The 26,890-nt window shown below is 40.6% G+C and overlaps 1 protein-coding gene across 1 annotated transcript in view; it reads left to right on the top strand.

The window, feature by feature from the left end:
* Positions 1-26,890, top strand: part of LGR4 (leucine rich repeat containing G protein-coupled receptor 4) — a 130,228-nt gene that overhangs the window by 72,386 nt on the left and 30,952 nt on the right. Inside the window, exons 3-4 of the mRNA XM_034769845.1 lie at positions 12,641-12,712; positions 14,710-14,781. Coding sequence (XP_034625736.1) covers positions 12,641-12,712; positions 14,710-14,781 — 144 coding nt within the window. The remainder of the gene's footprint in view (positions 1-12,640; positions 12,713-14,709; positions 14,782-26,890) is intronic.

The following is a 26,890-nucleotide window of genomic DNA, read 5'->3' as shown; positions in this document are numbered from 1 at the left end:
GCCGTGTGCCAAAGGTTGCTGATCCCTGATGTAATCGGAGAGGATCCTGATTCAAAACCCTGGATTTGCACCTGGGAGAAGTCCACAGGTCACTTAGTTCAGACCCTTCCTGGAGAACCATGATATGCAACTATGCCCTCACATATGAAGTTCCATAAGATTCATTCTCAATCCCATTCAACCTCTATCTGAAATTGTTTCGGTGGACTTGCAACAGAATAGGGTCAGGTGCCACAAATACACACATCATACCCACCTCTACATTTTGTCATTCACTATCAGCACCATTTCCCAACTAACGGGGTGCCTGGAAACCGTCAGCACACAAATGAAGAGTAGTTGGCTGAAACCAAACCCAGGGAGGACCGAGGCTATGGCAGTGGGGAGAATGATACATTTCAAAGAACTTGCCATCTCCACCCTAATTACCCTTCATCAAGGGCATTTTTTCTTGTCAAGATGGTCCACAACATTGGGGACCCTGTGGGTAGCCAAATAGCTAAGTCTAAAAAAACCCAAACATGCATTTACAGCTAAAGCTGGCAAGAGAATTACATCCTGATCTATCAGACTCTGTTTCGGCCATGCTGATCCATGTGTACGTGATCTCTAGGCTTTATTATAGTTAGGAACAAAGATGCTGGTTCTGGAAAAGCTCCAGTTGGTTCAGGATGTAGCAGGCCCACCTGCTGAGCAATACAGGCAGCTGAGAGTGCCTCACCAGGTGCTGCACTCTCTGCACTGGCTCCTCATAGAACACAGAATCAAACTCCTGGATCTGGCCCTGGGAGTCAGAGTCTTTCTCACAACAGCTGGCCCCTCACTGGGGAAATACGTTTACAGAGCATGTCAGAAAATATTCAGAGCAAAATGTGTAAAACTCCCATCTTTGACTTGGCTTTTCCACAATCAGACAACACCCTTTGGAGCTTTGGGTGGGGAGGGGGGAAAGAATCCTTTAAAAAAACAACAACAGTTTTTAACTTCAGTTATCATGATGTTGAGTGCAGAATACTTGGTTACTGGTAGTTGCTATGTTAAAGGAAGCATAAAATAGATAAGAGTCTGCAATAATCCCATGTGCTCAGTAGGGGAGAGTGTAGGTCTAGGCAGAGAACCCCACAGCTACTTATTCAGACTAGCTCAAATGCTTTAAGGCCCTCCTCCCCCTCGCCAAGGATAGTCTTCAGACAGACTGGGGCAGAGCAAAGGAAAGTTCATATTTAGACTGTAATGCAAAAATAGAAAGTGGAAAGAAAATGAGGCATTTATTAAAACATGCTCTTTTTCTTCTTGCTTCAAAATCAGTGATGCCTGGGAAGCCCGAAGTGTTTACAGTGCTGTAACTTACCAGTGTAGACTACTAGTCACCTATTTTTAAAAGACATAACACAATATTTTCTTACATGGGTGTAGTTTCTGTTTTGTGCTGGAGGATAAATGACTGAATTGCTATGACAACTTGCTCTGACAGTTCAGATTGTGTAATCTTTGCTGACGGTTGTGTACTTTGCCATTTAAAAAGGTAGTAGTTTACATATTTTATCCTCTTAAGGAGGTCTGGCCAAAATATAGATGTCACTTGTAAGTAGAATTTGAATGTGCCTTTTTATAGACTGAAACATTTGCCTTCTTCAAAAGCAACTTTCCTTTATTTTAAAACAAAACCAAACACAATGGGCCAAAATCTGCCCTTGGATAATTTTTCCACTCGGAGGCTGTGGAATCTCCATCATTGGATGTTTTTAAGAACAAGTTAGACAAACACCTGTCAGGGATGGTCTAGGTCAGGGGTCGGCAGCCTTTCAGAAATGGTGTGCCGAGTCTTCATTTAGTCACTCTAATTTAAGGTTTTGCGTGCCAGTAATACATTTTAGCATTTTTAGAAGGTCTCTTTCTATAAGTCAATAATATATAACTAAACTATTGTTTGTATGTAAAGTAAATAAGGTTTTTAAAATGTTTAAGAAGCTTCATTTAAAATTAAATTAAAATGCAGAGCCCCCCGGACCAGTGGCCAGGACCCGGGCAGTGTGAGTGCCACTGAAAATCAGCATGCGTGCCATAGGTTGCCTACCCCATGTCTAGGTACTACTTTGTCCTGTCTTAGTGCAAGGGATTGGACTAGGTCCTTTCCAGTCCTGCATTTCTATGGTTCTGTGAGATGAGGACAGAATTTAGCACATTAATTCTCAAGCTTTTCATTGTATAGTCCAGTAAAAAGCCATTTTAAATGTCTGAGAACAAGAACGATGAAAGACTTTTTATCTCAGGGATCATTTATTTATAGAAAAATATTAATACCAGAAAAAAGGGGTTCAGAATGAAAAGCGGCCCCCTCAAAACTTGATGGTTTATACTGTTATGATTGTGTTACTGGTTATAACTGCATACCCTTTATATCACTCCTTTCTATGCCTTGGTTTACACACACATATCATGAGGGGGCCATCAGGGAGTTGGCTATGGATCCCTGATTTTCCACACATCCCTGGTGTGGGTTAGAACAGATTAGGAACTGCTTTAATCTGCTTCAATCTGGTCCCCAAGGGACCATTCACCAGTTGAAGGAAAGCAGAGGGCAGCACCCTCCAGGCACATCTTCATTTGACAGGAAAATCAAATTCCATTCAAGGCAGATGCTGTCCTAGGGCAGAGGGTCGTCTGGGGCAGTCTTATTAGGATGAATGGGGCTGATGCCTAGCCCACTAGTAGGACTGCTATAAAGCAAGTGTTTCTGTGCACCAGGTCCAGCTGGAGACTGCTGTTGTGGGAGCATGAAGCAAAACTCAAGCAGCATGAGGAGGCTTGAGGGATGGGCATGGGGAGACAGTAATAGCAATAATTACATGGTGCCAGAGGTAGTGCCCAAAAGGGGGTACAGGGAGTCAGCAAAAATGGGAGCACAAGATGGGAGTTGGGTGAAGGAACAAAGAAAAGGAGTCTGTAGAGAAGGTGTAGAGGACTTGTGATGAATTAAGCTGCAAGAGATCAGGGAGGTTGCTTTGGGTCTTTCTTGAAGAGCTGCCTTACAGTCAGAGCTAATACACCAACATACGTGTTATGGTATCTGTCTGTAGAGCACCTAGCACAGTCGGGCCCTGATTCCTGACTGGGATCCCTAGGCGTGCTGTCAAAATACAATCTAGTAAAAAAACAAAAAGACACATTACTTATTAATCTTACAACAAATGGGTGTTGCATTCCTCGCCAATATTCTAACTTGCAGTGAGGAATACCAGCTTCCAGTGGGTGATGGCAGGCAGGCAGGCAATGCACACTAACTCATATGCATTTATATAGTAAACCCGTGACAGACATACAAAAGCCAACAAACTATTACAGCACAAGAGACACAGCTAGGGTGGGAAGCATCCCAGAAAACTGCAGAGAAAAAATTACAGCAAACCTTTGTGCATGAAGATTTTCACAGGGAGAGGAGGGGACCTAATTCTCTGCTCAAATATCTTGAGGCTCACCACCATCTGGGTTGAAAAACAAGAGCAGAAGGCTTCCTAGGAGTTCATGTTGCATCCAGTCAAGAATAAGAGAGAAGATTGATCGATGTTTTTAATCAGGATGGGTCAAATGTTATCCCTGACACAATTCTATTGACTTTGGTAGAATTAACGTGTGGTTAACGTGTCCCAACAATTCTGTAGCAAGGTTGCCAGACTGTCTCATAATTGCACCATTTAACTTACCAAAAGAGAGAGGACTCGAGACTTTGCAGCCTCCAGAAGTGCTTTGGTTCAGTGTGCTATGTCTGGCATCAAACTCTGGGAAGATGATGTCATGAAGGGTATTCCCCAGCCATCCGGAATCCTCTTTTCATAATACAAATAAGGTGCATGTGGACTTGAGGTCACTGGCTATACTATGTAAAATAATGGATGGTATTGGACTCCTACCAACAATGCATTTTATGACTAACAAAAAATGCTGTGCCATCCTACGAGAGACATATTCATTTATCTTCCCTACTACTGCCCCAAAATCCAACCCTTTTGGGCAATGGGTCACTTCCTGAATTTGTTCAACTTTACAACAATGAAATACCTTGAATGACTGAATTATTCTGAGGGCAGTAGTCAACCAGCAAGCTTAGATAATCATAACAGAGTGGTTCTTGATAGTCATATAAATGCAAAGATTTTCTCTCCCTCAGTATTTTATTCCTTGGAAGCACTGCCCTATTTTATAGCTCCTGGGCACTATGGTAATACAGATAATAATAGGAATGAAAGAGAACCTAACATCATTAAGTAGTTGAATGTAAATTGTTTTATTCTTACAACTCTGAGCTGTACAGTCTAATGCAGTAGTTCCTTTAGTGCAGATTGTACGTAGCAGTTCCATCGATGTAGCACCCCCATAGGATGCCTATGATGAACACCGAGGAAGTATATTTTTGTCAGTTGATATGTAGGTATCTTTCCACCAGTCGCTTGTATGCCATATACCTGCAGGAGCTAGTGGCGTTAGGGCCATGTCTACACTGCAGCAGCACAACTACGGTACTGCAGCTATAATGTCTGTAGTGTGGGCGCTTCCCACGGCAACAGAAGGGTTTTTTCCATCAATGTAGTTTATCTGTCTGAGAGGCAGTAGCTAGGTTGATGGAAGAATTCTTCCATCAACCTAGCCATTTCTACTCCAGGTCAACCTAGCAATGGCACTCAGGATGCAACATTTTTCACAACCCTGAGCGCAGAGCTAGGTCAAGCTAATTTTTAAGTGTAGACCAAGCCTCTGTAATCTGTATAGTAGTGTTGCTTCCAAAATGGCATGTCTTGAATTGATGGTGCAGTACCAGCACATCAGCATTTCTGTGCTCTCAATGTCATTCTTTGAAGTGTTGACGTCTTGAGTCAGTACTCTCGGGAGTGACTTTGATAGCAAGAGATGAGGTTATCAAAATGCCTGGCGTAACCCTGGCACATTCCTTCATCTTCAAAAGTATCTTTAAGGCCATTGGGAGCAGCCCATGTTGCTAATTAGCTATATTAAACAGTAGCCACAATCAACTGAATTCTCTGTAGCAAGCAGTCCGCCTGACTTATTAACAGCTTGACTCACAGGAGCTGTCCTTGTCTGTCCATGCCCTTCTCGTCAGTGGCTGGCCTGGGGACTCTCCCATCCATTTTCTTTTTAATCTTTTTTCCCAGGCTTCGGGGGCAGATACTTCCCTGCTGGAGCCTCCAACTTATTCATGCACACAATTTTACTTAAAGTTCCACTTACTTCTGGCCAAGGAGTTATTGGTTGGAGTGATTTTTCTGAACAATGCAAGACACTACTTAGTTCTCTCCTCAGGTTGAGTCCTTGCAATGCTGCTACCCCTTCCTGCCCGAGAAGTAAGAGACAATGAATTAACTTTGTGTCTTATGACATTGGCGAACACTTAAGACTAGACCATTGGGCCAACTCCATATATCTATGTTCTTAACAGAAACACTAAGTGTGATATTCTGGAGATTTTGGAAGTGTCTAATTCACTGTATTTTGATGTAAGGAGAACAGCCCATGGGCGATGTGTTGAACAGGAAATTCTTAGTTATTCTTTCATAGTGATGTTCCTCAGTAAGTGCATGATTGCAAACCTTCCTCCACACGTCCAGATGCATAATTTTTCAGCTCAGAGTGGCACATGAAATAGCCAAACCTGATTTTAAAAAATTGCAGAAAATGAAAGGTGAAAGCGTATTTAGAGCCAGAAGTGATGACAGCCAGAATAATCTGCAAACTATTTGCAAGGTTGTATGGGGAAGGTAATGTTGTTGAGATTTTTAGCAGCTGTACCATTCCCTGCACTTCTGTTTATGGTATAAATATATGCATTTAATCAAGATCTTTTAATAGCTGATTTCCTTCTGCTTCATCACTCAGCAGCATAACTGTATTTTTCATCAGTCTTTTGCCAAAGAAATTAAGGGCAGGCCAAAAAAACAACTCTAGGCTAGATTGTGCATTTTAGTGCAGTCCTATGGAAAGAACATAAACTGTGCTGCTTCAGGAAGAGCCTCACGAACCACTGGACCCTCTGAGAGGCTTGATTCTTCCCAGGGCCCCTCTGTTGTTATCAGGATGGAGGAATTTGCTGCAGTCCATTTGAGGGTGTAGGACTGTCCCCCATCCCTACCATGGAGCCGGCCTGCATTGTTGCCAAGCCTGGTAGGGGGACAATGGAATAATAGCTCTGCCTAGTGCCCATCCAGTCCATTTCCTGTGACGGGACAACTGATGCACAACCCTTGCATTCCCCTCCCCCCGCCCCCAGCACCCATGGCAAAGAGCTAAGTAGTCTTAATGTAATTGCCCTAGGAAAGGACTCCTTACTCCCTTGATTGGCTGTTTTGGGGCTGGTCACAATCTAGCCCTTGAAGACTGTTCTTGATGAACTGGAGAAAAGAGTTTGATTTCTGTATTAAACTGTAGATATTTAGGGACCAGTCCTTCAAGGTAAGGAGAACTTCCTATGATTTGTGGAGTTGTCACTTCGACTGCAGGGAGGAGGCACTCAACACTTCGCAGGACTGGGTAAACATTGTACAGTTTTTACAGCAAAATTTAGCTCTCACCCTTTTTCTTTTAAAGAATTTTCAGGGGTACTAAGCAATGATGTATTTTTTTTATAGTGTAGGAGCCCTGCAAACGTGACCTGAAATTGATAATTCTGTCATGTGTGAAGAGATTTTTGGAGACTCCCTTGTGTGTGACGTCAACATATGATAAAGCACTCATATTCATCACTTAATATTCTTCCAGTAAATTTTACCTCATTGAAAATCTGTGCAACAGCAATGATGCGACTTTATACGTTAGTGATAAGTACGCATACTATATCAAGAGAAAACACGCATAACCAAGCTTTTATGTGCCAGACTTCATAGCAAGGCACATCTGAAGTACACATATAGTTAGTCAAAAAGCCCATTGGCGATGCATGTAAAATATTGTTTTTACAACATAAATATTCTCTACAAACTTCAAATAAGGGCAGGATTAACTGGTATGCTTCAGCTATTTTTGGGCCACTTCATAAAGCTACTTTAACTAGCTGATCAGAGCAGGTTTATAATGGTTTTCTACCAACTACCAACTTTATGCTGAAGTTCCTTACCCCCCACATCCCAGCAGCCCTGACATACATTCCACCCACCTCCGCCCCACCGACCACAGTCCCCAACATCACCCATTTGTCTCCAACATCCACGAGCGATGCTCTGGACTGGTGTGGCAGCACTATATCCCTGGTTTTGAGACTTCTCTCCCTTGGTAAAGCTCTGATTTTATAAGACAGGGACAGACAGACACGCAAATAGATGGTAGATAGGCCATGACTATACTACAGAACCTGTGCTGACATAGCTATGCTGGCATGGCCCTCTAGTGTAGATGCAGCGTATACCAACAAAAACAGTTTTTCTGCCTGATTAGGAATACCACTTCCATAAACAATGTTAACTATGCCAACAGAAGCACTCTTCTGTTGGCATAGCTGCATCTACACTGGGGGTTTTGTCGCTATAGCTGTGTCCGCTGTTCATGTGGTTTTTTTTAATACCCACTGTCAGGGGAAATTTTCTGTTTTGGCATTAATACCCACACGCCATCTTGAATTTGTGGCAACAACAACTAGGAATCCATCTTGGCTGCCCTTCTTCCCCCTCTTCAGGTATAGTTTCCTGCCCTTTCAACTGAAAAGGTGGGAATCCAAGTAGCCATGTGATATGTCATCTGCCCAGGAACAGCAGGGCATAGAAGAGCTAGCACATCAGAAGGAAGGGACTGCCCATCTGAGTGGCTGAGTGCTGGACCACAGCAGTGTGGTCTACTCAGGTGCGTAAGCCAGAGTACCGCGCCTTAGGGTTGTGGGAGGGTTTAACGCACTTGCACTCAAGGGTGAGCTGCTAGCTTCCACTCTCTCATCGGGATCTTACTTGCACCCGCGATGGCGCAGGAAGGAGAAAGAAGAATCACCAGCATCAAGTAGAGTTATCGCCTACCTGTTGCCTGAGGTTCATTCTTCATCCTGTTGAGTCACCTGATTGGTTCCAGACCTGATCTGCATCATGAGGCTCCAGATGCAAGCTGCAAGAAATGGTAGAGACCTTTTAAATCCTCCATACCCCTCACCTGGGACCGGTTTTATGGAGGGAGTAAACCCTTTTTGGTCACAGGCAGTATAATTATAGTGCCACCTTTACCTATTTACCTTACCTACCTGTGTTGGGAGTCCTTTATAGCATACCCCGTTTACTTACCTTGTTTAACTGTTGTTGGTCTAATAAACGTACCTGCGTTTTACTCCTGCACTCCCTTGTTGGTTTTTATTTTGGGCGATCTTAAACCCTGATGATAGATGCAGGTAGGGAGACGAATCTCTCGACTGGTCTCCAGCCTTCCTAAAACCAGTCAACACCCTGACCCAATAGAGCTATGCCAATAGAAGTTAAAAGTGTAGACTGAGCCTGTTTGTGTGTGTTTTTAATTTAGTTTTTAATCTTCTACCAAAAAACCCTGGGTATGGCTCAAACAATCTATTGATCTTTCATTAATTCCTTCTCTAACATGTGTTAAGAATAATGTTGGGAATCTGACTTGGGGCTTTTCAGTTACAGCACATATGTAAAACAAGTGAAGATGTGACCTTTCCCCCCCCCCCCCCCATTTCTCTTTGGCTGGTTTTGAACTAAACCTTATTCTGTGAAGAAAAATATCCCCATCCTGACAGCTGCAGCATGCTGCAGCAGAAGAAAGCTTGTTAAAATGATGCATAATATTTTAGTCTTAGCCTACTGGGTAACTGTAGTTGGAACCTCCTGATGAGAAGCCATGCTCCCCAAGGCTAGTACATGCATGATAAATGTATATTTGGAAAACTGATTAGTACAGCCTTTGCACACTTGGCCAGTTGTATCCTGTTTCCTGGAAGGCTGCCAGACTTAAGCTAAACGGAAATGTAATGGATTGCAGTTTTTCTGTTGGTTGGTTGCAACAGGCTGAATAAACAGGAGTTGCCTTAAGGTAGGCTAAGTATTCCTATATAAAGTCACGCAAGCCTTGCTTTTGCTTAGTTGTGTCTTGTTTCTAGTGCACAATATGTTGCTTCCGTGACAGTGGATGGGATTGGTGGCGGTCCGACTTTTTATTTTTTATTTTTTTAATAAAAAATATTATAGCAGATGTTTGACCAAATCCCAAAGCAGCCCATTTAGGTAGGGAGCTTAATGCTTTTAGAACCACAACTGTTGCTGTTCGTAAACTTGTGGGGAATGGTAGTTTTTTGAATAAATGCTAGATTATCAGTGTCAGTAACTGTCTGCGGATATAATTTGGTGCTATATGTTCAGTTATGTCTCTGTTTATTTAAGAGTTTCTGTTTTGATTTAAAAAAAAAACAGTTTGCATTATCTTTTAATAAATAGCTGTGTTTTGGAGATAACTGGCAAAATACAGGTTAATAAGTACTCATTATACACTTTGCAGGGAGCCAACATGTTTTATACATATTTGTTCTCAGTGCATTTTTTAGGAAATCATTAAAAAGAAAGACATGCACACTTTTTCAAGAAAAAAATTAAAATCTCAATTTAATACAAACCATTTACAACAACTAGCTGGAAAACGTAGCACCGAACTTATTTGTTTTTCGTTGTTTGAATTCTAAAAAAACAAAAATCGTGAGATTAAAAAAAATATTAATCAACATTAGATCTTTTTAGGTTTTTTTGGCCTTCTGGTGTCAAAGCCTTTAGACTGCACTTGGGGCATGTTTTCAATTTTTCTCTGCTACCTGGAGGGCTAGAAACGATTTTATAAAAAACAAACAAACAAAAAAAGCTGAGTGTCTTGTGTATTTACCTGTCTCCAGGAAATGGGGCTTTTAAGAACAACACACAGTGACAACGTGACTTGCCATAAAATTACAAGAGAGTTTTCTCTTGTCTTATACTTGCATTGTAAGCAGTTGGAGGGCAGGGACCATCTTTTTGTTCCATGTTTGCACAGTGCCTAACACAATGGTGTCCTGGTCCGTGACTAGGGTTTCTAGGTGCTAGGGTAATGCTACTAATAATAAAGAGTTGGCAACACTGCATACTTGTACCTCTGCAGTTTGTTGTATTTGAGAGTGTAGGAAAGAATAAGGTTTTTTGTTTTGGTTTTTTTAATATTTGGAAAGCATGTACAGCACCAAGCACAATGGGGCCATTGCCTTGATTGGGGCTTTTAGCTGCTACTGTAATTTAAAAAAAAAAGTAGTGTATCTGAACTATGCATATTAAAATTCCAATCCTGCTAAGTCTTTTTGTACTTGAATAGTTCCATTCATTTCAGTGGCGCTTCTTTTCTTGCATGCGTTTTACACTCTTGCTTAAGTCTTTGGAGTATCGGGGTCTACAGCTGCAATTCTTCTGATGGATTCTGACCATGACCACCTAAACCATGTTGTCAAACCTTAGACCTGGGGGGTTTATTCGTGCCAAGTGACACCTGTGGAACAAATTCACAACAATAATAAACTCCCTTTTTCTTCGGCTTGCTAATACACGGACACTGGTATCACTTGTTACACCATCAAGTTCCTGTTCACAAAGGACAGGCACTGCTCCATTTGTTTATATACAAAAATACTATTGTTGTCAGGTGGATTGGAAGCTAATTAATATGCAGAAGTTTATTATGGTGTCCATTCAGTCATAGGCAAATTTCCATAACAGACAAAATTAATGTCTAGGATGATCTGTTACACACAATGAGAGATTACAGAGGTGAGATGAACAAAATAGTAATTTTGCTACCTTTTTACCACTCTAAGACTCTAGTGAAGAACATAAGGACGGCCACATTGGGTCAGACCAGTGGTCCACATAGTCCAGTAAAGCTGTCTCTAACAGTGCCAGATGCTTCAGAGGGAGTGAACAGAACAAGTTCAGAATGATTTCAAGTGATCCATCCCCTGTTGTCCAGTCCCAGCTTCTGGCAGTTGGAGGGTTAGGGACAGCCAGAGTATGGGATTGCATTCCTGACCATCTTGACTAGCAGCTATTGATGGACCTATTCTCCATGAACTTATCTAATTCTTTTTGAAACTCAGTTATACTTTTGACCTTCTCCACATCCCATGGCAACGAGTTCTATAGGTTGACTGAGCATTATGTGAAGAAGTACGTCTGTTTGTTAGTTTTAAACCTGCTACCTATTAATCAGGTTGATGGGTTTGTTGCTATTTCTGTCATCTCCCCTCTAGAAACAATATGCTAGTGTTTCCCCTTGATGCTGGATCAATTTACAATTCTCTGGAACAGAGATGATAATTTGTAATCTGCTGTTAACTTTTTTTTAAGAAGAGTGAGCGATAGTAGACAGAAACAATGATTGTTTTGTACGGATGTTCCCATTTTATGTTTCCATTATATAATCTACACTGACGTCTTCAGATCTCAATTTAGATAATAAAGCAAATAAGGAAGCTAATATTTTGGCTGAAATGATCCTTCATGGTAATGTTCTCATTCTTTGGCAGCTAGGGATTACCAGGTGTTCTGCATTTTATCATCTTTTACCTTAATAAAACATCTAGTGTCGCAAATATTAGGAGCTCAGCAAAGGTTGACCACACAGCAAGTACTGATCTGGAAGTTGGCAAAAGGTTTGAAGAAAATACAAGGGGAAAAATAAGTAGCTGAAACTCTGTTGCTTGAGTGGTTTTTTTTCACCTTGTGTTCTGAAGAAACTTTTATACCTATTATAGTGATTATTAATGTTAGTTTGTTAATGTGGATTGCATTACTATCTAGGAGAGACTTGGCCCCATTGAAGTCAATGAGAGCTTTGCGATTGACTTCAGTGGACCCAGGCTATTGCCCTGAATCTAGTGGTGAACATCTTCTGAATTTTAAGATGTTCAGCGCAAACCTCTTCCACATCCTTCCGTCTAGCAACTAACTGTTGCTGCTTGACTGCACAGTTTCTTTAGCATCTGGTGGCTAGATTAAAAACATGTGGATAACTGAGTATTCTTTTCACCTAGGCTATGCTGGAAGCCTCAGGAACATATTGATAGCAGTTAACTCATTTTTCAAACCCAGGTTCATAAGAAGAATCTTAATCCATCCGTTGGTGTGTTAATTATAACATTTTCAGTCTCTCCTTTAATTGCTGGTAAATAAGGGGCTGAAGAATGAGGAGGTCTTCTGATTTTGTTTACAGGGTTATGTTCTTGGGGTGATACCAGACTTTATTGTTTTTTGAGAAAGGATGGCTGGCTGGGAATATAAATATATTCTTAAATTATCATACAGGAAAATCTCAAGTTGGAAATAGTCTGTGTGAGTGCTCTCTAGTTTCTGAGAGCTGCTTTTTCATGTATTGCATTAATCCGATAACTATAGTAAAAGTAAGAGGAAAGTATATGATTAAATGGGTTGATCACAAATTTAGGTCTAGAGAAGTGATTTTAATGCATTATGCTTTACTGAAAATGTGTAATCGTGAGTGAGTGGTGGTAAATGTGAGGATCGCAGATATGGTATAATCTGATGCAAGCTTTGATGCACTCATGGTTTCATCTGTTAGACAGTGGTAAAAGTACTGTATTTTCAGAGTCTGAATTATTATTACAATTTTTTTCCAGACGACTGGCCGGCAATGACCTTTCTTTTATCCATACGAAAGCCTTGTCTGGGTTGAAAGAACTCAAAGTGCTGTAAGTAATCAAATTTTAGAGCTTCACAGCTAGCTGTGTACTTTCTTCTTGCACAGTCAGCATGTTTACTGATAGGCTGGACAGAAACAGAATTTATTGTTCAGACAGTACAGTAACATGAAAATCTTTACTGCTTTGTTATTTTTTGCATAATCCCTTGGGAGTGCTAACCTTGAAGATGATGTGCATTCGATAATAAAAACAGTTGTCACCTGGATTAAATTGTAATTACTTAATTTATTGGAGTAATAGTGTTTGACTCCCAGATGTGTCTTGTGATAGAAAAATACTAACTGTTAGACCACAGGGTGTCTCTATTTTTTTCTCCTTCCTCTCTGGCTATCCAAAACAGAGAGAAAGAATGGACCCAAGAGGGTTCAGAGGAAGCCACTAAGGCTTTTCTCCTTCTATCCCATCAGGTGTTCAGACACTACTGTAATGTGTATAGTATGAGAGCCTAGATAGTTTTGGGGTGCCATTCCAACTCCCTCAGAAAAGAATATAACACTGCACTCCTGTAACTGAGATTGACCAGTAGAAGGATTTCTAAGTGAAGCAGTAGTAATGTGCCACTCTCGCTGTGCCATGTTTGTCCCCAGCAAATGAGAATATCCACTTCAGCTGCTGCTCCATAGTTAGGGCTGAAACTAGCTTCCTGTTATAAACCAGATTTTAAAAATGAAACACATCTCAGTCCTGAAATTTTAGCGCTTGGGTAACGGGGTGTATTTATACAAAGATCGGCCGAATAGAGAAGGGATACAAAGAGGCTGAGGGAAGGCCCCTGAGGGGAAAAAAGGAAAGAAGCATAGGCCCAGGAGTAAGAGGGAGGACTGAGAAACTCATCATCTGCAATACTGCTACAGGAGGTTTTGTAAGGTAAATGCAGGGAAGGTACTCAAAATCAGGCCCTTTAAGGTATCTCAAGCACAGGTGCTGTCACATTCCAATGTGCCGGGGGTGCTTGATCCCAGGCTCTGTCCCGGGCCCCGCCCCCACTCCACCCCTTGGTGGTCCTCCTCCTCCTGCCTTGTTCCCCCCCACTACCTCTGCGTGTGTCACGCCCCTCCCCCTCAGCACCTCCTGCACACCACGAAACAGCTGATCGCGGGAGTCATTGATCGGTGGGGGACTACTGGGAGGTGCTATTGACCCATTTCATAACAGCAAACAGATCAGCCATTAAATGCTGTTGATAAAAAATATTCTTCACCACAACCAAAACATTGTCTTATAAGAGAACTTATCGATTTGATATAACTTAATGTAGCCTGTCACTACCTTTCTTTAGAAATCTCTCTCTAAAATCAACAATGTACATCCCACAGTACGGTTCCATTATAGAACAAAATGGAGGGGCAAAGATAAGTGTGGGTGAGGCTGTAGAGAGTGAGGAAGAGTTATATGGCAGTAGAGAACAGGCTGGATTCCTGAATAGTTCATTGCAGACTCTCTACCATTTTGTACTTTTTTGCTGACATTATTCAGTAACATTTCTGTGTGGTGTTTCATACTGTGAATGTGCCCAGAATCGGCACACTATGCAAATGCAATTATTAAAATAAATTCTACTTTGGTGCCATTTTTTCTAGAAATAGAGGAATCAGTAGAAACAACCATGAAAATGCAAGCAATGGTAAATCATAAAATGCTATTTATTGGAGCAAATTGAGCCCCAATGTAAATTGTTGCAGCTGCCAATGAAGTCAAGGGGAATTGCAACAGTTTATATCAGAGATGATTTTGGCCCATTATATTCAAGAAATCCAGCCCATTGATGTAGATTGTTTAATTAATGCAGTGATTGTGTAAGGACCTAAAATAAGACATTTTCACTATTATTTTAACATTGTCATTGAGTATTTTGTCTTGAGAATTCCAAAATGCTTTTTCTTGTACAAAAAGTCCACTAATGAGGAATATGATCTCTTATGTCAAATAGAAGATACTTTAAAGATTATTGTGAAAATCTTTCACTAACGAAAATTCTTCTACAGAACCCTACAGAACAATCAGCTGAAGACTGTACCTAATGAGGCCATTAGAGGACTAAGTGGTTTACAATCCTTGTAAGTGTTTTTTTTATTTTGTTCCTCTTCTCCCTCCCCTCCCCATATATATATATATATATTCCGTGCCCCTACAACTCTATATACATATTTGCTGTATTCTAGAATACATTGAAATGCAATGATTTATGTAAAATAATGGTTGTGGTCTTAATATGTTAATTTGAAGTGGAGCAGAAATTTCAATCAAGCGTAGAAAGGAATTTTGCAATGTTATCTCTGAAAAGAATACTTTCATAAACCCGTCCATAAGAGAGAATGTAAATACAGTGCAGATATGGAAGGTCCACATTGGATCGTCCAGCATGTCCTAAGGTATTTAAGCAACTTAAAGAATTGTGCAGAAGTGTGAGAATCTTTCGTGGTTGGGGAGGAGGGCATTTTGATCAGATCTTGATGGTCAACTGCAACTCTGTACGAGGTGAATGTTTTTCATTTCGGTATATGGCATGGGTTTTTCTCTCCTCTCCCTATCTACTTTCTGTTCACATGCCAAAATCCTGGTTTCTGCACAAAGGTCCTCTCCCCTCCAGCTCTGTAGTTGGTCATGGAGCACCAGTTACAAGTTTTGCACAGCTGCTTCCCCACTCCATAAGCAGGGATCTTGGGCACTGCAGTCTCATAGTTGTGATCTTGTCGGCTGTGCTCTGCTGTGCCCCTGCCTTTTTTCCCCTTTTCTGGAAACCAAAAGAAACTGCCCCAGACAGTCTAAGGATTGGCTACAGCACGCACTGTTGTGGAACAGTGGGCTACAGCATGCAAGTGTGTAGCATTGACTTATGCAGCCTCTCTGCACTTCCCCCCTGCTGTTCTGCTTCTTGGATGCTACACACACGAAAGGTGGCTGGGGTTGTGGGCGGAATTGAGCATAGCAGAATAAAACATAGGCATTTCTCAACAGCTGGTGGTGAGAGTCGGTCCATGGACCATCTAGCCTTTGTGGATGCAAGAGTAGCGCGGATATGTGCTATCCCCCATCCCCATCAGTTATGGAGCCTTTTCTTGATGCATGCAAGTGAACCACTTTAGAGAGGATTATACTCCAGTGTATGTTATCTGCCTGAATTTAAAAGGACTACAGGCTGGCATCCAGGGATGCCTCATGCTAAGAAGAAAACACTTCAAATAATGCTTCATTGTTGTGATGTGCTCCTTATCAAGGAAAAAGTTCTTTCTTGGTATCAATATTCTGCTGGTGTTGCAGAAGAGATTATATCCATTAATTTTCTCATGGTCTGGAATCTGTACCTTTGATCTGTAGTGAATATGCTTTTGTCTTCAAGTACATACAGCATTTCTGATTAAACAGTCCTCTGATTAAGCCTTAGATTATTTAATCCAGCAGTTGATGGTTTTGATAACAATTTCTGATTAAGAGGAAAGAAGAAAAACCAAGGCAATGGTAGTGAATGAACAAATTAATCCAGAGTCATTCTTTATAATGTGTTTATTAAAATTAAATGAATGAAATGAAAGTCACGCTAGCAGCTGCACTGGGGACTGATGAGCTGTAGGTGATGTGAATGTTGGAGAGTTTGAAGAGACGGGGGAGGGATAGCTCAGTGGTTTGAGCATTGGCCTGCTAAACCCAGGGGTGTGAGTTCAATCCTTGAGGGGGCCACTTAGGGATCTGGGACAAAAATCAGTACTTGGTCCTGCTAGTGAAAGCAGGGGGCTGGACTCAATGACCTTTCAGGGTCCCTTCCAGTTCTATGAGATAGGTATATCTCCAAATAAATAAATAAAGGACACTAACAAAAAAATAACTGATTTTTTTCCCCTTTTCAGATCCGAAGTTGAGTTTACAGGACTATCAGTAAATTTATTAAGCATCTGGATGTCATTGGGCATAAATGTTGGAACTCCACAATGACATGTTAGCAGTCACTTTTTTCAGACTATTTTTTCTCTAGAGAGATGGATTCAAATTTGATTTGTGTTTCACTCCATTCCCAAGAGGACATCTGTCCACAATACAAACAGCACAACTTGTTACAATTGGCAGCCATTTGATATCAACATTGTGGTGATGTTTTAGTTTGAGGCAGGTGCATTGGTAGATGTGTATGTGGAAAAACATGTAAGGCAAATTGTGTATTCTAAGGCCCAGCACAATCTCTTTCATGGATACTAAAGTTTCCATTTATAGTAGAACAACAATAAATTAAGGATTGATCCTGCAAACCCTCAACTCAGAGTTCACAGTGATTTCAAAGGGGCACTTCATGCATAGGAGTTGCATGATTAGGCACATAATTTCCATGTTAGAAAATGTAGAAACATTGATACGAGTGTGCTTCTGTATTAATAAAATGACCTTTGACATAGGAATTTGCCCTAAAAAATAAAAAAAGTATCTAAGGCCCCTCAGCTGGGATGATCTTTGTATACAACAGATAGCTATTTTCATGATACGTGCTAGAAAATTGCTGCTGACTTTTATTTATTTATATAATCTCCATTCAAAAACTGCAAGCTTAAAAAACAATTAATGTGTTGTCTCTTGGCAGTTCCCCAATTTGCTGTGAAGGAAGTTTTGAGAGAGATTTTTTTCTTGGCGAAGACACAAATTATTCTTTCCTTAAAATTTCAGAATATATTGATAACCATTTGGTTTGCGGGTCCTGCATAGCTGTATAGCCTTTGTTTTATTACACGAAGATTCAGACTGCATAGACTGTTGCCACGTTGTATGTGTTCATGATTCCCGTAAATGTACCTTGTTTGAAATAAAATAATTACAGAAGCTTTAAAATTCTTAATGTTTGCATGATAGCTGGACAGTAGCCAGTGTGGTTCTGAATACATAATGGCAACTCTATATTTTCTGTTGATATTGGCTATTTTCCCAGGTCTCTTTTCCTGAGGAAAGCTAGAATATAGTCATTATTTATGAAGAGTGCAGTTTACCAAAATGAAGAGTTACAGTGAATGGAAACCCGCTTTTCAACACCTCAGGATGCTTTATCTGCAATTATGTGTTTTCACATTGCAAGATGCAATGATGTCTTTGAGCAGAAACATGGCTCACACAAGTAAACTACCAAGACAAAATGCACCAATTTGTTTTTTCTTATCCAAATTATATCTGGTGTTGCTAGAGCAAGAACCTGTCAAATGTGGAGCCCAATTAAAGAAATTGGTACTATGGCTTTTTGACTTACTGCCAAATATTAACAGTATATGCTTGTCATTTATAATGTTTGGCATACGTAGCTTACACAGGTAGAGAAGTGACCTTGTTCCCATCTGAGATTAGGAAATGGATGTGGAGAAGTTAGACTTGTTCAAGGTCACAAAAGGAGTCAGTGGAGGTGCCAATGATAGAAACCGAAGGAGAGTCTCTCTTCCACTCTGACCCACATACACAGCTCCAGCAGCTTACAGTGGCTATTGGGGCCAATGGAGAATTGCCTGGTGTGGGGCCTGCACAGAGCCACCATAGGCAGCCCTATATGCCTACCTCACAAGCCAAAGCATCAGAGGCATGTTGGGACAGGAGGGTCGGTATCTCTTTAGCACTTGCTGATTTTTGGGCTGTAATACAAATTGTAGGGAGTCCTTGGGATGCGGCTGTAAATTAGAGCAACCCCCGGACTACGCTGATTTATGCCAAAGGCCATGCTAGTTCCCAGCCAGTCCAAAATCTAAAGCAACTTTACCAACTCTCTTCCTAGGTTGGAGTCTTAGTAGAGGATTTCTCCTCAGGTCCCCTGACTGTGTTGAAACTCTGACATGCTAAAACTATATAATGAACCATGATATGCCTCATTGAGGTATGCAAAATAGAATAATCTTTTTATCCAAGAACTTTATAATGTTTTATAAAGTTGTATTACCCCATTATTCCACATAAAAGTGAAGTGAAGGGCTTGGCTCAGTAGGCCAGCAGGGAATAGAAACCCAGATTTTGCTTAACTCCAAGCTGTTCTAAAAACCCCAGACAGCATTGACAGATATCATTTTCCTGAGAGGAAAATTAAACTGGCCATCTTTAATGTTGTGAGCAGAACATTAAAGTTCTTTTCAAATATTTCAATATTTTTAAAGTAGCATTAAGTAGAAGCTACTGCTTCAGTGTTTTGCGTGGAGTTATTTGTAGTGGAAGAGTTCAGGTGTGCTAAATGGAGGGACAAGAGTCCTGTTCAAGTTGTGTTAACAGAACTACTCTTGTACTAGAACACCATTTGTCCTTCAGTTACAGGAAAAGAGCTGTCTGTATATGCAGCTCACAGTCCGTGCAACCTCACTCCTTCTGCTTTCTGGTTCTACCATCTTTCCCTCAAGAGCCTAACTTTCAACTCTATAAACACTGTGGCTGAGATTCTCAAAGCTGCGTAAAGGATTTGAACACTTAGTTCCCAGTCATTTTAATGGGATTTGGGTGTCTAATCCATGAGTCAGCTTTGAAAATCTTAGCCAGTAGCAATCAGAGTATCAGAGAAAGAAGTGCATTGTACTGATTACTTTGCATAACTGCAGTACAGGAACTACTGTTACTATTCCGGCAGTGATAGATGCCTTCTGTGGTCTTCCCCTCTATATATGTGCATAATTATAGTATTCTATAGTAGCTGAAAGCATTGCAATGCGCTGTAGCTCACAAAGGATTTTTGCTGATTGTCTCTAACATTTTTACATATTAAGTTAGTGAGAAGTGTGAAAAAAAATTCAAATGTGTGTTTGTTAAAACTTAAATTACTTTTTTAAATGCCATCATTTCCTGGCTTACTTCCTGTTAAAGTGACACATTCCACTACCCTTACTCATGTTGGATAGTACCTTATTCCAGGTTATCCCAATGACTCATGGACATAAGGTGACAGTATCTGTCCCCAAAAATCTGCTTTAAAAGACCTCTGTTTCACTTCTCTTCTTTGTTCCTGTAGTGATGATGCTAAATTTTGACATGGCCGTCATTCTTCCAGCAATGTAAAAATGTTGCATCATAAACAGAGAATTATGACTTGTCAGGTACAAGCAGCAGGAAGATTGGGTAGGGAAAGGTGTGGTGGGGATGTTTTATGTTTAAATGTCCAACATAAGAGAGGAAGCCCAATAAATTGCTTTCTGAAGTAAATGAATTCCCATCTCCTCTTGGCTCCTCCATCTGACTCGGAATGAAAATACATCTTTTAAATCAAAAACTTCAATTCCAAAATAGTGATAGGAAACAATCTCTCCATGTAGTGACTACCATGTCACTACTCATAATTCACTGTGTTGGTGATCTAAGCAAGCCAAAGCTGAAATGGTCCTTGTATTACTATGTAATCATACTGTAGTCTCTCCTTCCATGCTCAGTTGTCAATTTCACTGGCTTTTTAATTAAGAAGGGTAGATTTGTTTGCATTAAAACATTTTTAAGAGGTGAAGTTTAATACAGTCTGTTTTAGTTATTAAAGTTTGCTTTGCTCACTATACATATATAATTTACACACACGTACATATGGATACACACACAGACATGCACACAAAATATTTTCACTGGCTTGGGTCTATACAAGAAACTTCTGCTGGCATAGGTAGGTTGGTCAAGGGGTGATGAAGTATGATTCCTGACCAATATAGCTGTGCCAGCAAAATCCCTCAGTGTAGATGCAGTTACACCATCAAACTATACTTTTGCCAGTAGCTTATTTTGCTCCGGACTGGAATAAGCTATACTTTCACAAGTGTAGTAGGAACACTGTGCCATTCATTACAGTAAGGCTATACTGTCACAGCAGTCCTAGTGGAGATCTGGCTCAAGTTGCTGTGACGCAAGACTAGACTAATACATTATTTTGTAAATTATCTTTATAAATTAATTTTTTGATTAGATTGGGGGGAATAAAACCCTCATGCATCCATATGTGAGGATGAACTGCAGAGATACAAAATCAGTGTAACCTAAACTGCTAGCAGTTTGGAACTGCTTGTGAGGGGGATGGCTAAACTGGTAAAATGGGATAACCTATGTTTGCGGTGAATCATTCTAGCTTAATGGATGCTCTGGATAAAAAGGCTGATAGCGTTCTTGCTGTGGGTAATAAAGCTAGGTTCTGGTTAATTTTGTCTACTCTGACAAAATGCATGCTGCTACTTGCAAATGTATTTTAGTAGACTTCACTAGACTTGACAGTTTGAGAGGGAACATCTTGAAAATAAATGAAGATCTGAAAATGCAGGAGTAAAACTGGTGTTTTACTAATTGTATCATTAATTTTACTGTAACGATTCTGGATCAAAAAGACCTTTGAATACAAAATTACTGCATTATCTGTTGGGATCATCGGATGGATGTAAAGAATGATGGATTTAAGGGATATATCAGTGAGCACCAATAATTATTTTAAGGTAATCAGCATCACTGTGTTTGATGCAGTCCTTTTTAATTAACTAATCTGGGGGGATTTTTCCCCCTGAAGTTTTCAGTTCTATTCTGTTGTTTCTCCACTGTTACTGAAGGGTTAAAGATGATCTGCTCATAAGTGTAAATGTATATTAAACTAGAATTGTGCTGAAGCGCTATAAGCAAGGTGATGGGGAACAGAGAATATTCAGCATGTTTATACTTTTTAACCTGCAAAAGAAACACGCGTTAAGATACACTGAATTTGGTTCTCCACCCCTACATTTGTTAAGAATAGTAAATGTTTGAGTGCTCTTTTGAGCTGTTTGCTAAAGGAAATAACTGATCATTTAATATGCAGCTGTTTAAATGTACTCCTTCATGGACTTTACAGAATTGTTGAGTGAGGAAAGCCTTTTTTTTCCCCATACAGTGTGTACCTTCAGGAGCCGGTTTCACTTGAATGTGAGTTGTGGGATGTTTTTTAGCTTCAGGAATCCCTTCAAATTTTGTACCTTATCTACTAATTGGGTTTACTTGAGGAATTACATTCTAAATATTTGAGTTAAGAATCAGGGAGTGAGTGATCTAGAAATTGAATGCACCAGCATCTTTTTTTTTTTTTTAAACTGACTACAGAAGAAAGTTGACTCTGTTCACCTCACATTTCAGCAATAGTCATTCCGATTGGCCTATCAATTGTTTTGGTTTTATTTACAAGGCATGTGGGTGAAAGATTAACACCCAACACAACTCCAACATGTCGAGATAACTTGCAGTAAATTTTAAATATGTAAGATGGTGTTATTCAGAGATCATACATATGGAAAAACATGCCTGGCAAACCAAACTTGTCTATTGAATAAATTAGTTTATGAAATACTTGGCTATTTGCTGAAACCTCCACACTTTGAGTGGAGCAAATCCATGTATTTGTGTTCCTTAGTACTTGAGATATAGTGAGCAGCTGCTAGATGTAGTGAGCAAATGGTACTTGTGAAGTTATTTTATTAGAGTATTTTTTAAAAGTGCTTTTTCTTAACACTGTGGATTTAGTTGTCCTACATTCTAACAGTATTTCCAGTATATCCAGGCTTAACAGTACTTCACTTTGAAAATCCAAAATCTACTTCAGAGTTGTTTGAGTGATTTTCCTTGTGGTTTTTGAAGTAGCACTTGAAAGGAGCAAAGTTCATTACTGATTGCAATTGACCAAAAGTAGTTTAACACAAGTGTACACACAGTAGTGATTGCCTTCTATTAATATCAACATTTAACTTTCCCTCTTAGTATAATACTGTTACATTTCCATAACCATGTAAACTGAAGAATGGGGAGGGAGTAGTCTGATTGAAAACACTACCTGGAAAGGAAAATAGCAGCTCCTTGTGTTTTTTGACAGCTTAATTCTAAACAAAGCCATAAATTTCTTCCCTGTTAAAGGAAACAACACAAACAAAATGTGTGTGAGGGAGGGGTTTGGCCAGTGGCTGGGAATACATTTATCATTAACATTACCAACATCATGCATATGAGATTTTTGATCTGTTGGCCATCTTAGCCTGATGGATTTTTGCTGGGGGTATGTGGCCCGGGTCTGTTAAGGGAGATCTGAAGAAACAGCTGGCCAGCCAACCAGGGCCTGCTTTTATTACAGTGGGCCATCTGATTGATTGTCCTTTAAGAGATAAGACAGAGCTGCCAAATAGCAGTTTCAGGCTGAATGGAGACTTGCTCAGTGCTGGAAGGGAGACTACAGAACTGGAGGAAGACTTGGATTTTGTTTTTTTCCCCATGCTATGCTTTGTGCCCTCCCCTCCTGTCTTTCTTTGCATTTGTCCCTCAGTTTTTCACCTCCTTCCAATCCTGCTGGCATCATGCACACCTGCAAACTGCCCTCCCGTGCCTCTCAATCAGACACTCCAATTATTAGTGCTCCCTGCTCTGACAATCACCCAGGCTTGCAGCTGTGAGCTGAGCATCAGTCAGGGGGTGGGGGGGGAATACAAATTAAACTGAGCATGAAGCTCTCCTTTTGTGAGTCCATGACTCCTCCTTCCTGTCATGTTTCAGAAGTTAGTGAAGGAAAGGAACAGGCTGGGGAAACAACACAGAACACAGGCAGTGGAAGGCTCACAAGCTGTCACAGGAGAAGTCCCAAATATGGGATACTCCTGCTACAGGAAGAAATAGGCCTATCCCAGGGCATCACCATTTGGACAGATGACCAAGGGGCTTTAACCCATTGAGCTCCTCCCTGGCTCTGATACAAAGTACTCCCCAGAACCCGCAGCTGGAGAGCATTAGTGTTGGAATGCTCTTACTGTGTGACCTTTTAGTGTGTGCTTAACGTGTGTTATAGTAATCTGCTGTTGTTAAATTTTATTGGGGGAACTGCTAATTCTTGAATTTAGTTAGGGCTTGGTCTACACTAACTACCTACTTTGGTATAACTACATCACTCGGGGGTATGAAAAATCCACACCCCTGATCAACATGGTTATACCAACCCTAGCCCTCTGGGTAGACATGCTATGTCAGCAGGAGAGCTCTTTCCTGTCGGTTTAAAGCATCTTTACCAGCCAGGCTACAGCAGTGCAGCTGTATGGTTGTAACTGTGCCGATGTAAACTTGTAGTGTAGACCAGCCATTGGTGGTTTATTCTCTATCATTGTATGTCTCAAAAAGCCACTGTCGTCAGTGCTGATTGTGAGGAGCCTTTTACTGTAGGGTTGGTTTCTAAGGCTGCAATTGAGGAAGGTTGGCTTGTTCCAAAGGGACCGTACAGGCAACGTCATGATGCTTTGCTTTACATTTTGTTGGGCTCCCTGTACAACAGAAAGCCACTGCATTTGCAGCTTTATTTAGGGGTTATCTGTGTTTGTACTAGGGGTTGTTTTCTGTTGTATTCAGGAAAGTTGTGGTCCATGTGTCATGTTTATCCCAGAATTGCGTTGCACCCTCCATGATTGGTGCATCCTCAGCAGATTGTGTTTGAGAATCTTTATAAGCAACTTAAATGTGTTTGATTCAAAATCATAACTTGGCAGGCGGCAGTTGCAATAAAAGATAATTCAAAACCACCAGCTTGGTCTCCACTTTTGAGAGAGTAAGAAATACCTGGAAAGGAAAACAGCAGCTCCTTGTGTTTTTTGACAGCTTAGTTCTAAACAAAGCCAGTTTGGTAGTTGAAAGCTGTTAAGCTTACAGGTTTGTTTTATCTGTTAAACCTAATTTTAATGTTGTGCTCTTATGAGAACTACAGGACACCTGGGTTTCTCTCGTACTCGCTCTCTTTCCCTCCCTCCCCATTTGTGCGGTTTGAGCTTATGTGAGAATGGAACCTGACAGGTAATAATAGTAAAGATGACAGCTCAGCAAATAAACTCTGAATTTATAGACTAAAATTTAAAGTAGGCCTCTCACAAGCCAATGCCTATAGGGAAGCTGGAATTGGAGTAGCTTCTAAAAGATTAAGGAATTTAAGCATATGCTGCAAGCTGTAATTTAAACAACATGAAGTTTTATCTTTAACACTTTAATGGACAAAAAATACAATTGTTGTAAACCTATAGTCCACTGAGGAATATTGGCCCCCTTCTGCTACTTAGTGTTAGTAAATCTTTCCCTATCCCACCTTCCAAAAAGCAAAAATTTTGACTTTTGTCTTTAGCAAGAATATTATATGATAGTTACCAAATATTTAGGGTGGTGGTGTTTTTTTTTTCTTTTTCTTTTCAGTTTGTCCTTAAGATATACCAATGTTTATAGTACAGGTTAATAAAAAAAATGCATGTTCAGATTCAATAGCTGCATTATAGCCTTGCTTGAGCGTGCCAACATACTTTAGGTAAGAATTAGTCATTTGAAGGGGAAAAAAATAGATTTAGATTAAACTGTGGCATACAAGATCTCAGTCTGGAAAACAAAAAGTAGCACAACTATTAAAATCTAGTTAAGTTCTGAGTGCCACAAAATAAAAACAGAATGTAACACTCTGGGGCCTGTCTATACTAGGAACTTACATCAGTATAACTACATCTCTCGGGGGTGTGAAAAATCCACACCTCTGAGAGATGTAGCTATGCTGACCTGACCACTGGCATAGACAGTGCTAGGTCGAAGAATTCTTCTGTCCACCTAGCTAGCACCTCTCGAGGAGGTGGATTATCTACACCAATGGGAGAAGCTCTCCAGTTGGCATAGGTAATGTCTACACTAAGTGCTACAGTGGCACAGCTGAAGCTTGATCCATCATTTTGTGTAACCATAAAAATATCCAGATTGGTTCTTTAATATCATTTTACTGAGTGTGTGTGTTAAGGCATAGGTTTATCCCTAATACTATAAAATGAATTTCTGTGAAAACTCTAGGTGTAATAGAGTTCCAAAGTGTTTTGTCAGTCAGCCCCTTGGACCTCTAAAAAACCTAGGGTAGTGACACTCAGTGTTAAAAGAAATGGAAAATCACTTTGTAACTGGAGAGTTGCTGAGAGGCACAAAATAATCATAGAAAAATGTTCTAACACTGATTTGCTGAGTTCATGACCTTGCATCAATACTTAATGCTGTTAACACCATATCAACATCACTTGTGAGCATGACACAATGATTATTTTTCTTACTCCCTAAGACTCCATAACACATTTCCCATGTCACCATTCACATCCTTCTATCAGAGAAAATCGAGGGAGGTATTTTCCCTCTGCTTTCCCCCTTCCAAATTTATGGCTGCAAGGGATATTTTTCTTGCTTGGGGCCTAGAACAGTCATTTGTGGCTTGAGCGCCGGAGTTGAATGTCACTGATCTAGGAATAGTTAAATACTCAAACCAGTGGCTGATCCCATTTGGAGCTCAGGTGCTAAGCCTTGCAGGAGTCTCAGAACAGTGTCTGAGCATAGATTCGTAAAAGTGTAGGGGTGGAAGGGGCCTCGAAAGGTCATCTCATCCAGTCCCGTACCCTCCCTCCCCCCGTTCCCCTTCCTCCCTGCACTGAGATAGGTCAAGTAAACCTAGACCATCCCTGACAGGTCTTTGCCCAACCTGTTTCTAAAAACCTCCAATGATGGGGATTCCACAACCTCCCTTGGAAGCTTGTTCCAGAACTTAACTACCTTACAGTTAGAAACATTTTCCTAATATCTGACCTACATCTCCCTTGCTGCAAATGAAGCCCAATGCCATCCATTGTGTGATAGAATTTAGCGGAGTGAACTAGGGGTGAAGTATTGGTCATTTTTTATTCTGAATTTCAGTGCTGTAGTTGGCTTACACCATAACCTTCACAATGTGTGGCTCCTTCCTTTTTCAGCCCTTTAGCTGTAGAGTTGATAGCTCACTGAGACGTTTTACAATTGAATATGCCTGAGCAAATGTAACTTGGTGAACATATTTAGAAAAGAGACACTGAAAATACGCACCTCCCTGCAGCAGAAATGAGAGAGCTGTCGATGAGTAATCACAAGGACCCAGAGGCATGTGTTTCACAAGTATGTTGACTTACAAAAAAAGAAGGAAGGCATTTGTTGAAGAAATGAGCTGAAGATGTTTATTCCATTGGAAAATAATTCTTTTGATCTTTAGGGACGTGTGTGACTTTAGGAGGGGGAGAAAGACACACAGGTAATTTCTAGTTGATTTTTTTCCCCCTAAGGGAGCCATAGGCTTTTTTTATCACCAGATGTTTAATTTCTCTGAAATGGTCTAGTCCAGGGGTTGGCAACCTACGGCAAACCCCAACACCCCGCCTTCTGCCCTGCACCTCCACCCCCCCC

Source organism: Trachemys scripta, chromosome 4 (assembly GCF_013100865.1).
Source record: "Trachemys scripta elegans isolate TJP31775 chromosome 4, CAS_Tse_1.0, whole genome shotgun sequence".
Taxonomy (NCBI): Eukaryota; Metazoa; Chordata; order Testudines; family Emydidae; genus Trachemys; species Trachemys scripta.
This window is presented reverse-complemented; position numbering and strand designations above follow the sequence as displayed.